Below are 13,709 nucleotides of genomic sequence, written 5' to 3'. Positions count from 1 at the left end.
GCTATTCTACCCCCAACCTGTGTATAACCAAGGAGGGCTTGCTCAGTGCTTCAGCTTGTGACGAGGACACAATTAGCACTCTTGAATAGGAGGAGGGAGGATATACTTCATGATCACTTGAGTCCCAGTGCAGTGCAGCTTCCTCTAGGCAAAAGGGTGATTCAAACTGGGAAAAAAGCAGAATCAGTTTTGTCTGCATTCCACCCAGAGGTTCACCGTGTGCGGGGAGAGTGCTGTGAGGGACAAGCCAGGGTGGGCCCAGCATATACAGAATTTGGTGGGATTTGGATGGCAAGCCAGAAACAAGCTGGGCTGTATGACATGCAAATGGACAACAACAATTTTCAGTGCCTTGTATCTCAGCCCCATCTGCAGAGATATTCATGAGGCCAGCAACATTCAGCTTCTTAACCAGAAGGCTGCCAACTACCAGAATCCGGCCCCAAAACCATTGAGTTCAGAGAGATTTGCATTCAATATTTCTTTTATAATGGGAAGTGTTGTATAACCTGCTGATAGGCATTGCTGCCCCTCCATAATTATGAATGCATATATGAAATGTTGTGTGCCTAGTTCATCATGCACCATCATGATCATCATGACTGTGTAATCTAGGCATGTCCAGCTCACCCCCCTCCCTGGCCAGATCCAGGTCAAAAGCAGCAACCATGAGAGTTAAAGCAGCCATTGCCTGCTACTCACTGTGACACTTGTGTCTGATGGGGCTCTATGCCCTGGATTTCAGGGGCAGGCCTGGCATCCACCTGCTCTATGTCCAGATTTCTGACCCCTCTACCAGCCCCATGGGCCAGACAATATGACTTTGTTGGCAGGATCCAGACCGCAGGCCATACATTTGATGCCCCCAATCTAATTTTGATCTCTTACCTTACATGGTCCAGAGAATTTCATCCAGCATGTCCTATATTAAACCCAAATGGTTGATTTACACAATGTATTTTAGAAAGATTTAGTGCCTCCATGTGATGGGAGTTCTGGTCCAATGTTATTTACCACTATTTAATATGTGTGTATTGTTTGGTGCTGAGTAGAAGTGGTGAGTTGATCCACTGGCTGATCAGATCATATCAGCAGACTGCCTATTATTGCATCTGGTCAAACATGTAAAATATTTCTGCAATCCAGTAGCCCACCTTTTTTGATTGCATCATAGTGCCACCAGCTAGCAAGGGCAGAGAGGACAACTCTGGGCTCCCAGCCCTGCAGGAACCAGGACATGAATGCATGCACACACTAACACACTCCCCACTCTGTGCTCACAAAGGAGGGATATCCCCCATACACACTTAGTTGGGCCATGGCAACCCCCTGTGCTGTTTACTTTTCTGAGCTCAAAGGCTCCTTTCCCTTCCCTGCGCAGGGTCAAAGGTGTGGCTACAAGCACTAGTCTGTGCTGCTAGAGGAGTTTCTGTATGTTACTGTTTTTTTTGCCCCTTACTGGTCATCTACTACTACTCTAGAGACAGTAAGGTTGTCCCCTGAGGTGGTACAGGTCATATGTGCCTAGGACCACTTCCATGAGTCCCTTGCACTTGTTGCAGGGTGGAAGTACCATCTGCTTACATCAGGGGTGGGCAATTATTTTGGGCAGAGGGCCGGTTACTGAGTTTTGGCAAGCCATCGAGAGCTGCATGATAGGCAGCCAAGGGCAGATAAATATTAATTTTCTAAATTTTTTAGGGGCCCTGTGGGCCAGATGGAATGGCCTGCTGGGCCACATCCGGCCCCCGGGCCACATTTTGCCCACCTCTGACCTACATGGTATTTTGGACTCTGTAAAGTTCCTGGGAGAGAGAGGGGAAAGAACGTTTTAATTAGGAAAGCAAAAGTTTGTGTGGGTGATACTTTGGATTGGACCAACTGCATAGGTGGGATAAAATTAGATAAATTTTCAAATTCAATGCATTCTTCAGGTTTGAGGAGAAAAGCCAGCAGAGCAATAGCAAAAAAACCAAACCAACCAAACAAACAAAAAACAGCTGGAAGGGGGTGAGGGGAGAAATTCCCAGGGGTATTTGAAAAACTGTCTTTGCCTCTTGCATAATTCCTGGACCATCACAGCTACAACATCACTCTAGCACTACCATAACATTTTGATTGAAATCTTCTGGAACAATACCAGTTACAAATGGAACTGAGTAACTACTGCTTGATTGAAATACAAGAGATACTTCATAATTTAGAGATTTGCATTCCAGCAAGTGAGACATTAATAAATTAAAGACAGTCAGGGAATGCCTAAATCATTTGTACAGAAAATTTTCACTAGAAATGAATATGGAAGCACTGTTAAAGCTAAGTGCAAAGTCTGTTCTCTTTAGTATAAGACAAGTCTAGAATGAAAACACTTGCTGAATTCTAGTGATAGGTTGTAGCTACTGTCAAAGATAGATTGTTACAATTAGACAGCAAGAAGGGGAAAACTAGTATGCTTCACATCTTTCTCAGTCTTTTGATGAAGACACAAAACTTTTGCTACTCCCTATGTATTAGCATCAAAAACTCTAACTCCTAGAAGATCTTCAGATGTTCATTAGATCAGTTTAAAAAAATGTGAAGCACGTGTCCGATGACCAGAAGAATGAACTTGGCTATATTTTTGCTAGAAGTATTTATGTCAGCAATACCTCATGTCATATTGCTGAAAATCCTTATATGCTAATTCTTTTTTTTACAAATTTAATTCAATTTACAAAATTCCAAGTATAAAACATTGCAGGAAGCCTGACTGCTGGAGTGGAAGACATGAAAAGAGAGTTGGTGTTTTTACTGAAAAGCTCCTCGTGTGTCTCCAGTGTCTGACTGATGGAGCAGTATTTAAACAGAGGATGTCATCAGCTTCATGGTTATAACTCAAACACCAGTGTTTTGCACATGCCAGTGCACTGCTGAATTTAACTGCAGTTATTTAAAAAATAATCAGTTAATTGTGTCTACAAAAGGTTTCTTAGGGATTGATAGTGCAACTAACATGAAAGTTGCTTGTACCTGGTTGATAAATAAGTATCTTCACCTTCTGTGTTATATAAGTATATTCTCATTTTGATGCAGTTCTTCACTGGTGATGTTGAAGATCTGACAACTTTTTCATTGCATATCAGCAACCATTTTTCTGGCCTTGTGTTTGATGGGCAACTTCAATTAAATCTGTCAAAACTCTTCAAAAATGGAAGAAGGTATTTCAGTCAGCCACCCAGGAAGAAGAGGTGGCTTTGTGTTGTTCTTGAGTAATCTGTGGTGATATTGTCTTTCAGATGTGAAACTCAAAATTCATTTTCATTGCTTGAATACATAGCTCCCTCCTTTCAAAATATGGAAGAATGGTAGCTCTACATTATTTGATGCTAAAAAGAAGTGCGTGAAATTTAAGAAATGTGTTTGTGAAAATACTAAATAAAGTCCACTTACTAAAGCTGCAAAGCAAAGGATAATGGATATCACATAAAAATTAGATGATGATTCCTGAACTTCATGCTCTCTACCTTCTTGATCCTGTTTCCAGGGCCAAGGCCTTTGAGTTATAGAAAAGCAGGGAAGGAAGGGCCCTGCAGCAGGTCATCTTGTCCAACGCCCTGCTCAGGGTCGGATCATCCCTGACTAAACCATCCCAGACCAGTGCTTGTTTAACCTGTTCTTGAAAACTCCAGGAACAGTTCTCATGTGCAGCTACCAGGTCCAATGCCTGAAACATCAAAAATAACAAGCAGTGGGATGAGGGTACTGACTGTGTCCTGGAACTACAAGGACAGGGAGGAGTTTGTTAAAATACGCTCTAGAGATGCAAGGAAGAGGACCTAAGTACGTTTACACTATGTTTCTGGGGTGTGCCAGACAGGTCTCAAGAAGAGCCAATGAGGCCTACTCCTAGGGTGGCTTTGCTGCTGAGTTTCTGTTTGATGCAGGTGAATAAACATGGATGGCTTGGGAGCAGCAGGGCATGCAGTGTAGGCATGCTCTTTGGTTTAGCTTCTGCCCTAGCTGTCACTGTTGCAAATGTGAAGGGATATAAAAACAGACAGTTCTGGTAGAAATAGCAAAAAAAAGCAAGCAGCAGCCCATTCAACCATAGAACAATGTGGAGCGCAGTTCCAGCAATTGGCTTAAAGTGGGTGCTCCTCTATGGTCAAGATGGTTGTGACCTTCTTGCAGTCCAGCTGCAATAGCAGAAATCCTTTTGGCACTTTAATGTGCTACCACATCTGCAAAACAAAATTGGACAGCTTTGTCCATTCAAAAAACAGATATTAATTTAGGACCTCTACTGTTGAGGAGCACTGACCATGTATTACAATGTAAAAGTAGAGAGGAAAATGGCAGCTGAAGAGTTGATTAAATGTACAGATAGTAGGAATAAGTAGATATTGATGCATTTGAGTATGCTGATAACAGAGATATAGATAAGACAATTACATTTGAGAAGAAAAAAAGTTAATGCAAAACAAAAACACATGAAGAGACAGCCTGCTGCCTACCTACTGTAAAATGACTTTTTTTCTTTTGTAATTATTATGTTATTGATTTGTTTCATTTCATTCCTTTTGTAGCTGTTCAATATTCAGTCATGTTTGCGTTTAAATACTAAGCTAACATTGCTAGAAAGTAACAATTTTTAATTCTTTTTTCTTTCATTATTTCTTTCAAATTTTTCTGACTTAAAAATCATTTAGTTATGTAACTTGCTTTTCATAATTGAACATAAGTATCTAATACATTAGCAATGATAAAGTCACTCTTTTCTGTTACTGATGATATTGTTCTAATACATTTTTAAAATATTTGAGCATTTTTGTTATTACTTAATGTTATTAGGCAGCTCAATTGGATGTTTTGTTTTGTTTTTTTGACCCAACAAATCCCTAGCACTAATACTGTGAATTGGATATTTGAACTAACATTTTGGGAGCTGTGCTGTGGATATTAAGGATAAATTTATGTTTTAATAAGGAAAGGAATTTCAGTATGGGGACACTGAACTGTGCTGATTGTGGAAAGATTATAATAATGTGTTGTTGGAAGCAGGAGATAATGTTGTATACTGCATGTGATCTCCAGTTCTGTCAGATGTAAAATGAGAAGGACAGTGTTGTCAAATTTGAAGTGTGTTGTGTTTGTGTGCTATGAATGTATGGGGTTAATGCTTGCGCATTGTCATAGAGATGTATATCAAGTTTTTTAAATGACAGTTTTCTTGCTTTTTAGCATTTACACTATGGGAGGAATGTTAGTCCAAAGACATTGTCAGTACTAGAAAATCAGTCAATTGAACTAGATTGATTTCAGAATCAATGATCAAATTAAGTTGAAGCTATGTGAGCAAGGCTGTAACCGATTAAGGTGTGTTTACATGAGGAATTTGCACCAGTGTCAGTAGATCAGTTTTAAATCAATTTTAGTTAAAATGGTGCATTTACTAAGAGAAGGCCTAAGCTAATGAATTGTTGTGTATGGGAATTATTGTTATATGGGCCTCATGTGGCTTTCATGACAAGGGGCAGATAAAATATTAATGAAATTAAATTAATAATACTCTTCTGCCTTCCATCTGGGGTTCTCCAAGCACTCTGAATGCATTAATTAAGGAGATTTCATAACCTCCACAAGAGGGAGAGCAGTATCATCCCCCACCCCCATCCTTTTGTAGATGGGTGACTGGGACATGGGAAAGAGAATATTCCCAAGGGACATGAGCAGGTCAGCTGGAGGCTGCAAACTGGATACCAGATTCCTTACTTGCATTTTCCTGGATCTAACCTTCTAGACCTAACTGCATTTCTAGAGCAGGGAACAGAGTCCAGGATCCCTCTGCTTTAAACCTCTAGAATTCATGTCCATCTCAGAACTGGAATAGCCCCCCAGAACCCTTATTCTGTCTTCATGCACTAACCCAGGGGTTTTCAACCTTTTTAAAGAAGTGTACCCCTTCTGGTGGTGGTGGCCAGATGCTGGGGGGTAGGAAGGGTTGCACCACCTACCACCCCATGCCGCCACCCACTGCTCCACACTTCTGTACCCCACTTTCCCGCGGCCAGTTGCACATGCGGCTCCATAGGCTCCTGACAGGCCTCGCACCCAACCAGTTGCATGCCACCCATCATCAGCCCACAGAGCCTCATGTGCAACCGGCTATGGGAAAGTGGCATGCAGCAATGGCACGGGGCAGTGGCGCGGGGTGGTGGATGGGGGCAGTGGCCACTGCTTGCAAGCTCCTCCCCTCCCTCCCCCCCCCCATGTCTGGCTGGCTAGGCAGTGGCTGTGTGGCCCACAAAGGGGCACTGCTGCCCTCACCCCCTCACCCTCCTTGGCCCTGCTTCTGGGAGGTAGTGGCGTGGGGTTGTGGGTGGTGGAGCTCCATCCCCACCCACCCATGCATACCCCACTAGGACCTCTCCAAGTATCTCTAGGCATACACATACCTCCAGATGACAACCCTTGCACTAACCCATTAATCCACAGGTCACCCTTAAAACTGGGCATAGACTTGGAATGTTTGACTCCTTATCCCTAGTGCCTTATTCACAAAACTGTCTTTGACATCTTTGGCATATGGCTCTGGGATCTTTGGGCACCTATACATGTGCTCCAGGTAGGGGTGTTTTAATTGGGGCAGCTCTCAGGAGCTGCTCTAATTATAAAGCCCTCAGCATCTCATGTATTTGTCTGACATTTCAAAATGGTGGTGGGGTGCTTTAACTAATGCTCTTTAAACTGCCCCCACCGCCATTCTGAAACACAGGGATGCTGAATACACAAGACGCTGCAGCACGCTGGAGCATTCTGGTTAGAAGGCTCCAGCAGACTCGACTGAGTCTGCTCTGATGCATTCTAATCCAAATGCTTCGGAACACGTGTAAAAGTGCCCGTTAATTCCACAATGAGCATTAATGAGGTAGGGGCTGGAGCTAAGAAAAGAGCTACAGCTCTGCTGCAGAGGACAGAGGGTTGGGTTCTGGGGGCAAGAGTTAAAGCTAAATGGGTTGGATTCAGCATGTGACTTGCAAATCCAAGTTAAAGTGTGGGCGTTTGTATCTGCTAGGTATCCCTGAAGATGCAGTGTGAGCAGGACTTCTCAGCACCTCTGTATAATAAGCTGAGTACAGAACTGGTACCCTGGTGTGTATGCTGGGGAATCCAGGTTTGATTAAAAGTCTGTGCTCCAGGAACCCCTGGGGGACCACATCTTAGGGTGAACGGTGTTACATTATTGGTCAAGAATACTGTAACTTACAGGGCTGATAACAGGTACCAAGAGGAGTTTATAATGCCAGAAGAAATATAATTTGTGAGCTTAAATGCTAACAGTTTTAAAACACTTTCTCTTTCACTTCTGTCCTCTTGGGAAAAAAAATTAACCACGAACATGAAATATTAAAAAAAAAGTTAAAACAAAGTTAACATATCAGATCCCAAGAATCAGATCCCCCCAAAATACTAAGGGAGCTCAATTGCCTTTTATTACTTGGGCATCGTTACATTACAGTGCAAATAAGAAGTAATCTGCTTTTCTGAAAAGCTGGAATGACCTCTCCAGGTTGCAAAAGCCTGGGCAGTGTATATGGAGATACTGAGGGTGGGGAAGACAGTTATATCATGAGCTGGTTCTGTGGTATGAAGAGGACTCATACACATGCTCAGTCTCAGTTTTTCTGTTGTTGTCTCCCTCTCTGTCTTCCAGGGACTTCCAGAAACCAGTAACATCTCTGGTCTGAGCCCCCTTCTGGAGGATCTGGTTGTGCCTAGTTGAGGCCACCATTTTAGTCCCTCCAAGGAACAGCAGAAAGGGGGAGTGACAAAAATTTATGTTTTCATCCAGCCGGGCCAAAGAGAATGGGGGCCCCACACCCAAAAGAATGAAGACTCGACAGAACAAAGACTCAGTACGTGACAGGAGAGGAGGAGGTGGGAAACCCAGAACTGGAAGAGGAGGAGAGATGTGGGTCAGGACTGAGGTGCATCAGCAACACTGTGTGGTGAATTAAGGATGGGAGTAGTGGGGTGCTTGTGGAGCAAGACTGAGAGGCTTCAGCCAAACTGGAACAAGAATTCCATAGCAAGGAAGAGCTGCAGGAGAGGGCTATAGTGATGTGCTTTCTCTTTCCTTAGATGTCAATGCGGAGTGGACGGAAGAAGGAGACTCCTGGGCCCCGAGAAGAGCTGAGGTCACGGGGTCGAGCCTCCCCGGGTGGCATCAGCACCTCCAGCAGTGATGGCAAAGCTGAGAAATCCCGGCAAGCAAACAAGGTAGGAAAAGTGAGTATTACGCCTCAGATACCATAAAGCTTGTCTACACCACAGACTTTGGGTTCTTGGCACAGAGGGGCCTGAGTGTGCCCCCTCCACTTATACCCACAGGCATGTTCCAGACTCAGAAGTAGGTTGCCAGTGAGGTTGCTCCTGCCTCATCTCCAGTGTCTACTGTCAAGCCCTTGGCTTCAGGTGGACCAAAGAGCAGGTGCTGGTGATGAGCCACTGCTGTGGAGCAGACATGCCCCTAAGGCTCACCAAAAACTGAGATCAGTTCCTTCCCTTACTCTCAGGATCCCACCAGTTATTATCGCCCACATCTCCCAGTCCTGTTTTACAAGAGTGTTTCAGAAAGCATTTTTGGAAATAAAATTGTTGTGTGTACAATGACTGGGAAACTATGTGGCAGCAGGAAACACTGATGGCAGCACTGTTGAACACACCCATTGTTTATGACTAGATGAAGAAGTGATGTGGTTCAGTAAAGAATCATTGTCCATAAAACGGTTTTATTTTGAAATTGCCATTACTATCTGAAATACCCTTGTATTATTTTAGTGTTCGCCAGCTTGTGGCCAGTGTTGGAATTGCTGCTGCTAATAGCCGGTGGTTCAGGTATGATCTAATCCAGTAGCATAACTGAAGTGCAGTGACTGTGGCAGCCCCCTGCTGGGCACTGACTTAGTGAGGGAGCAGAAAATACGAACTGCCACTGGCAGCTGGAAGTTGCCACTGTCCCCGTGCATTGTTACTGCCCTGGGCACCCAGCTGCTTTGTAAAGCCTGTGATCTAATCTGTCTAATGTCTCGCTTCTGTGTCAGTCTCTGGATTGGACCATGGAAGGTGGGGGAGAAGAGTCATGTGCGACTCACTCTTTTCTTTCTCTTCCTCACAGAAGGGTCGAGTGGAGGACTCCTGCACACCCAAGGGTAGCAAGCAAGGCCGGACAGAGGAGATTTCAGAGAGTGAAGGGGAGGACAGTAGTGCCCCCAAGAAAACCAAAACTGAGGTGAGTCCCTGCCCCCAGTGGCTCTTCCTCATAATACTCCGCAGACCCTACCAGAACTTTGTGCAGGACAGTGATTGTTTGCCTGGGACTACCTTTGAGTTGTTCTAGTTAAAGGCATAGTGAGGAGGGTGGGGCATTTTCACTTAGGAGTTCTGCTTTCCTATGCCTCTGATGAGAGCTCTGGGACCTCACTGTTTAGAGCAAGAGACTGAGAACTGTGACTCCAGCTTTGGAGCAGGGGCAGTCTTTTCACTGTGTGTGCACAGAGTCCCCAGCACACTGGGGCCTTGATTCATCTCTGGGGCCTGTAGGCATAAGTGCAATCCAAACAGTAATACTAATACCACTGCACAAGTAGAAAGTGGAGGCACACAGAGAGGCAGTGACTTGCCCTGTGTCACACAGGAACAGTTGTGGCAGAGCAGGAGGCTGGTTCCAGATCTCCTGGGTCACAGTCCAATATCTCAGCTATGAGCCTATGTTTTCTCTGTAGCAAAGGGATCAAACACACAAACTGCAGGATGTATTCACATGGCCTGTGTGACATTATCACATTCTCCAGAATCCAGCTTCTACTTCCACTTGCAGACCTGTCCTTCCAAGCATGCCCCATCCAGTGATGTCTGTCTGTGCTTACCAACAGCTGCCCAGAACAGGGATTCACAGGAGTCAGCTTCCCAATTGGTCTAAGTCTTTTGCTCTTTACACAACAAATGTGACAGGAAGGAACCATATGGGTGCATGTGGGTCCAAGTTACCATGTTTACTAATGATATAAAACATGTAAGACCTAATTACAAAGACCCTGCTGCTCCAGTAGAGTTCTGTGGCTTGTGAACCAGAGAAAACAGTGAGTGCTAATGGAGGGCTCACAAACTATTTAAAACAGGGGTAGGCAAAATATGGCCTACAGGCCACATCCGGCCCATGGAGGGACTTTGTCAAGCCTGCAGTGGGTCCCTTGGTCCCACCTGTCACAGATGCCACCCGGCCTGTGGCATATCCCGCCACTCCCTGGGCACACAGCAGGGTTGGGGCAGCTTGGCAGCTGAACTAACTTTCTAGGCAGCCCAGGCAGCAGCAGCTCTTTGCAATTGCTGACACTGCTGGCCCCAGCCCTGTGGTGCTAGCGGGGACCCACGTGCACAGCCCTGACCCTGGCCTTCTCCACGTCCATTCTGGACTCAGTCTGGTGGCGTGGACCAGCTGGAACCCATGTGCACAGCTCCAATGCTGGCCTGCCCCAGACTCGCTGCCCATGCTGAGCAGCGGCAGCATCAGCAGTGGCCAGGCAGAAGCTGTTGCTTGGTGGGGGTGGGAAACAGCTTTGCCATTTCCAGGCCTTTCTTGCTGCAACCACCCAGAGCCTGGGCCAGGCTGCCTGCCACTTCTCTGCACTGCCACCACTGTCCTGATGGGTAGCCCAGAGGCAGCAGTGATGGCGGTGGAGAGGAGCCACAGGCTGCCTGGGCCCAGGCTCTGGGCAGCTGCAGCAAGAAGGGCCCAACAGCAGTGAAGGGGAGGGGCTGCTTTTCCTGCACTCCAAGTAGCATCTTCTACCTGGCTGCTGCCACTGCCCAGCATGGGTAGGCAGTCCATAGCAGGCGTGTATACAGGTACTAGCTGGTCTGCTCTGGCTGGGGTGAGTCCAGGGTGGGCCTGGGGTGGGCTGGGGTTGGGGATATGCCCTGTTGGTGGTGGCCGGGAGGAGCTGCAGGGTCTGTGAGCTCTGGGCTGTTTCGAGGGGGAGGGCAGGAGTACTGACCATCCCACAACAGCTCCCCAGAACTGCCTATATGGCACGTGGGCCCAAATAATTGCCTGCCCCTGATTTAAAAGGATACCACCTAATTCTCATATGCTATTGTCCTCTGTGTCTTGGCTTAGAAAATCAATTCTGAGGCTTCGGATATTACTGTCTTTGCTGTGACAGGATAAGTGTAACGCCACAGTATTACTAATGTTAATTCCCGTATGTGAATTCTTCTATCCAGCATAACAGAAGCCCTTTCTTCGTTTACCTTATGTTGTAAGCCTTGAAGTCCAGCCATGACATTTAATCATTGGGGACACAAGCTGCTCTATCACTCAGCATTTTATTGCCTGGAATGGGGGTTTGGGTGGCAATGGGATTCCTGGAGCCAGAAGAGGGAGTAGCTACAGGGAGGTAAACTCAGAGGAAATCACTGAAAAGATTCACAAGAATGGGGAACAAGGAAGATTAGAGAAAGGAAGATGAGAAGGAACTGACACAAAAGGAAGAGATAGCATTGACCCAAAGGGGAGCAGGATTCCCTACCCAGTGGTGAAAGCAGCAATAGAGGTACTGAGCAACTAACAACATAAATAGTTTTTTCTATGCAAACCTCCCATTGCTTTCTTGGGATATTCCACCATGCACTGTATGTGCATATGTAGTCCTGAATGATACCTTCATCCAGGGCCCATAACTGATTATGGGTTTCAGCCCTTTCTTCCAAAGACCCGCTGAGAATGGTGGTCACCGCTAATCTGTGGGCCCCAGTTACATCCTCTGTATGTTGGGCTAATGACACTGACCTTTCTGCAGAATGTGGGGTCAGGACCCATCAGCCCTTGTTGTCTGTGCTGTATTTTTTGCTGTTCAGACGGAGGTTGCTAGGTTTGTTATTGATACACTTCAAGTAACATTGCCTTCTGTACATGATAAATCTGCTGCTGTTGTGTCTTCTGGGAGATACCCATAGGGACAAGTGAGGAGAAGTGGGTTGGACTGCCCTCAACATCCTTACAAATTTCAAAGAGAAGACTTTGCTGATTATAGGACAGAGCGATCTTCTGTAATGGCTCCAGCAGCACAGGCTGGGAGTTTTAGAGAGCAGACTTTGGAGGCTTATGAGCCTGTGTAATATCTCCCTTCTCCCTCTGCCCAGGAGCTGCCATGTCCTCAGTCTCCCTCAGATGTTGACAGCCTTGATGGCCACAGCTTCAATGACGAGATGAGCAGCGACCCCCGGGACATTGACCAGGATAACCGCAGCACCTCACCCAGTGTCTACAGCCCTGGCAGTGTGGAGAATGACTCAGATTCCTCCTCTGTGCTGTCCCAGGGGCCATCCCATGCCTACCACCACCCCCCACTCTTCCCCCAGAGCCCCCCAGCTGCCCCTCCTACTGACAGTCTAGGCCGTCCATCTGAGCCAGGCTTTGGCCTAGCAGGTGAGGTCCACCCTCAGCCCCCTGGAGGGAGTTACCACTCTCAACTTGAGACGCAGACTTCCAGGATTTTCCAGGCCCAGGCACCACAGCCTGCTTCTTCTTCTTCCTCCTCCTCTTCTTCCTCTTCCTCTGCCCATGCTCCTCTTTATCCTACTGCCAATGTGGTCCAGGTTGGGGCCAAAGGCACCAATGGAGTGGGAGGCATTCCAGCACCAGGAGCACGTGAACAGAACCTTGGTGCCAAGCACAACCCCCCGCCCACTACACCCATCTCCCTGGCTGCCATGGGAGCGGGGCTGCCTCCTCAGAAAACACCTCCAGCCAACCCCCCAGCTGCACCCCCAGTCTCTGCCCCTTCCTTCCCCCATGTCTCAGCCAACCTGCCTCCCCCACCAGCCCTGCGCCCACTGAATAACGTGGCCGCTGCCTCCAACTCTCCAGGGATGGTGGGGCAGGCTCTGAGTGGGCACCTCCCATCACCCCATGGCATGGGGCAAGACAAGGCACCAGCCTTGGCCCCTTCACGTTATCCTTATGCTCCCCCACCCCCGTCCAGCTCCTCTGCTCAATATCTCCCACCTTCCCCTGCCCAGACCCTGCCTAATTACAGTGCTTCCTATGCCCACTCCTTCCCCCTCCCCAGTGCTCTCTCTGTCTCCAGCCAGCCTCCCAAGTACACCCAGCCCTCTCTGCCCTCCCAGCCTGTGTGGAGCCAGGGTCCACCACCGTACAGCCGCCCACTGGGCAACACCAGCTCCCATCCTCCTGCCTCCTTTCCTGGCCAGGCCTCCCACCACCAGCAGTCATCACAGCAACACCACCATGGCCCTGGCAGTGGAGGGGGTGTTTCTCCAGCCACAGCAGCTCCTCCTCAGCCAACAGGAGGTTACCCCCACCCCATGGAGTCAGGCACTCATCACCCTTCACATGCTGCCTATGGGCTGCGCCTCTACCCACCCCACAGCCAGGCCACATATAGTCAGGCTCCTTCAGCTGCTGCTGCCTCCTCCTCCACCCCTACCCCCTCGTCTGCCTCCTCCTCTGCCTCTGCCGCCTCCTCCTCCTCTTCCTCTTCCTCTTCCTCCTCCTCCTCTTCCTCTTCCCAGGGTACATACCAAGGGGTCTGTGCCCACCCACAGGGCCAGAGTCCTGCCACCTACACCTTCCCCCCACCACCCCCACCTTCTCCCGCACATGGGGCTGGACCCCCAGTCACTTCTGCGTCTGCCACCCCTTTCCC

General features: G+C 47.4%; 1 protein-coding gene across 6 annotated transcripts in view; it reads left to right on the top strand.

Annotated features, from left to right (window-relative positions):
- Positions 1-7,693: 7,693 nt before the first annotated feature.
- ATN1 (atrophin 1) overlaps positions 7,694-13,709 on the top strand; it is an 18,220-nt gene continuing 12,204 nt past the window's right edge. For 2 of the 6 annotated variants that reach the window (XM_019526977.1, XM_019526978.1), the window contains exons 1-4: positions 7,694-7,895; positions 8,122-8,259; positions 9,158-9,271; positions 12,184-13,690. In XM_019526977.1, the coding sequence (XP_019382522.1) occupies positions 7,818-7,895; positions 8,122-8,259; positions 9,158-9,271; positions 12,184-13,690 (1,837 nt within the window). In that variant the 5' untranslated portion in view covers positions 7,694-7,817. Of the gene's footprint in view, positions 7,968-8,121; positions 8,269-9,157; positions 9,272-12,183; positions 13,691-13,709 lie in introns of all 6 variants that reach the window. The other 4 variants (XM_019526971.1, XM_019526973.1, XM_019526974.1 and 1 more) reach the window with 3 other exon arrangements.

This window comes from Gavialis gangeticus, unplaced genomic scaffold (genome assembly GCF_001723915.1).
Source record: "Gavialis gangeticus isolate Ggan-Ray unplaced genomic scaffold, GavGan_comp1, whole genome shotgun sequence".
Classification (NCBI taxonomy): Eukaryota; Metazoa; Chordata; order Crocodylia; family Gavialidae; genus Gavialis; species Gavialis gangeticus.
This window is presented reverse-complemented; position numbering and strand designations above follow the sequence as displayed.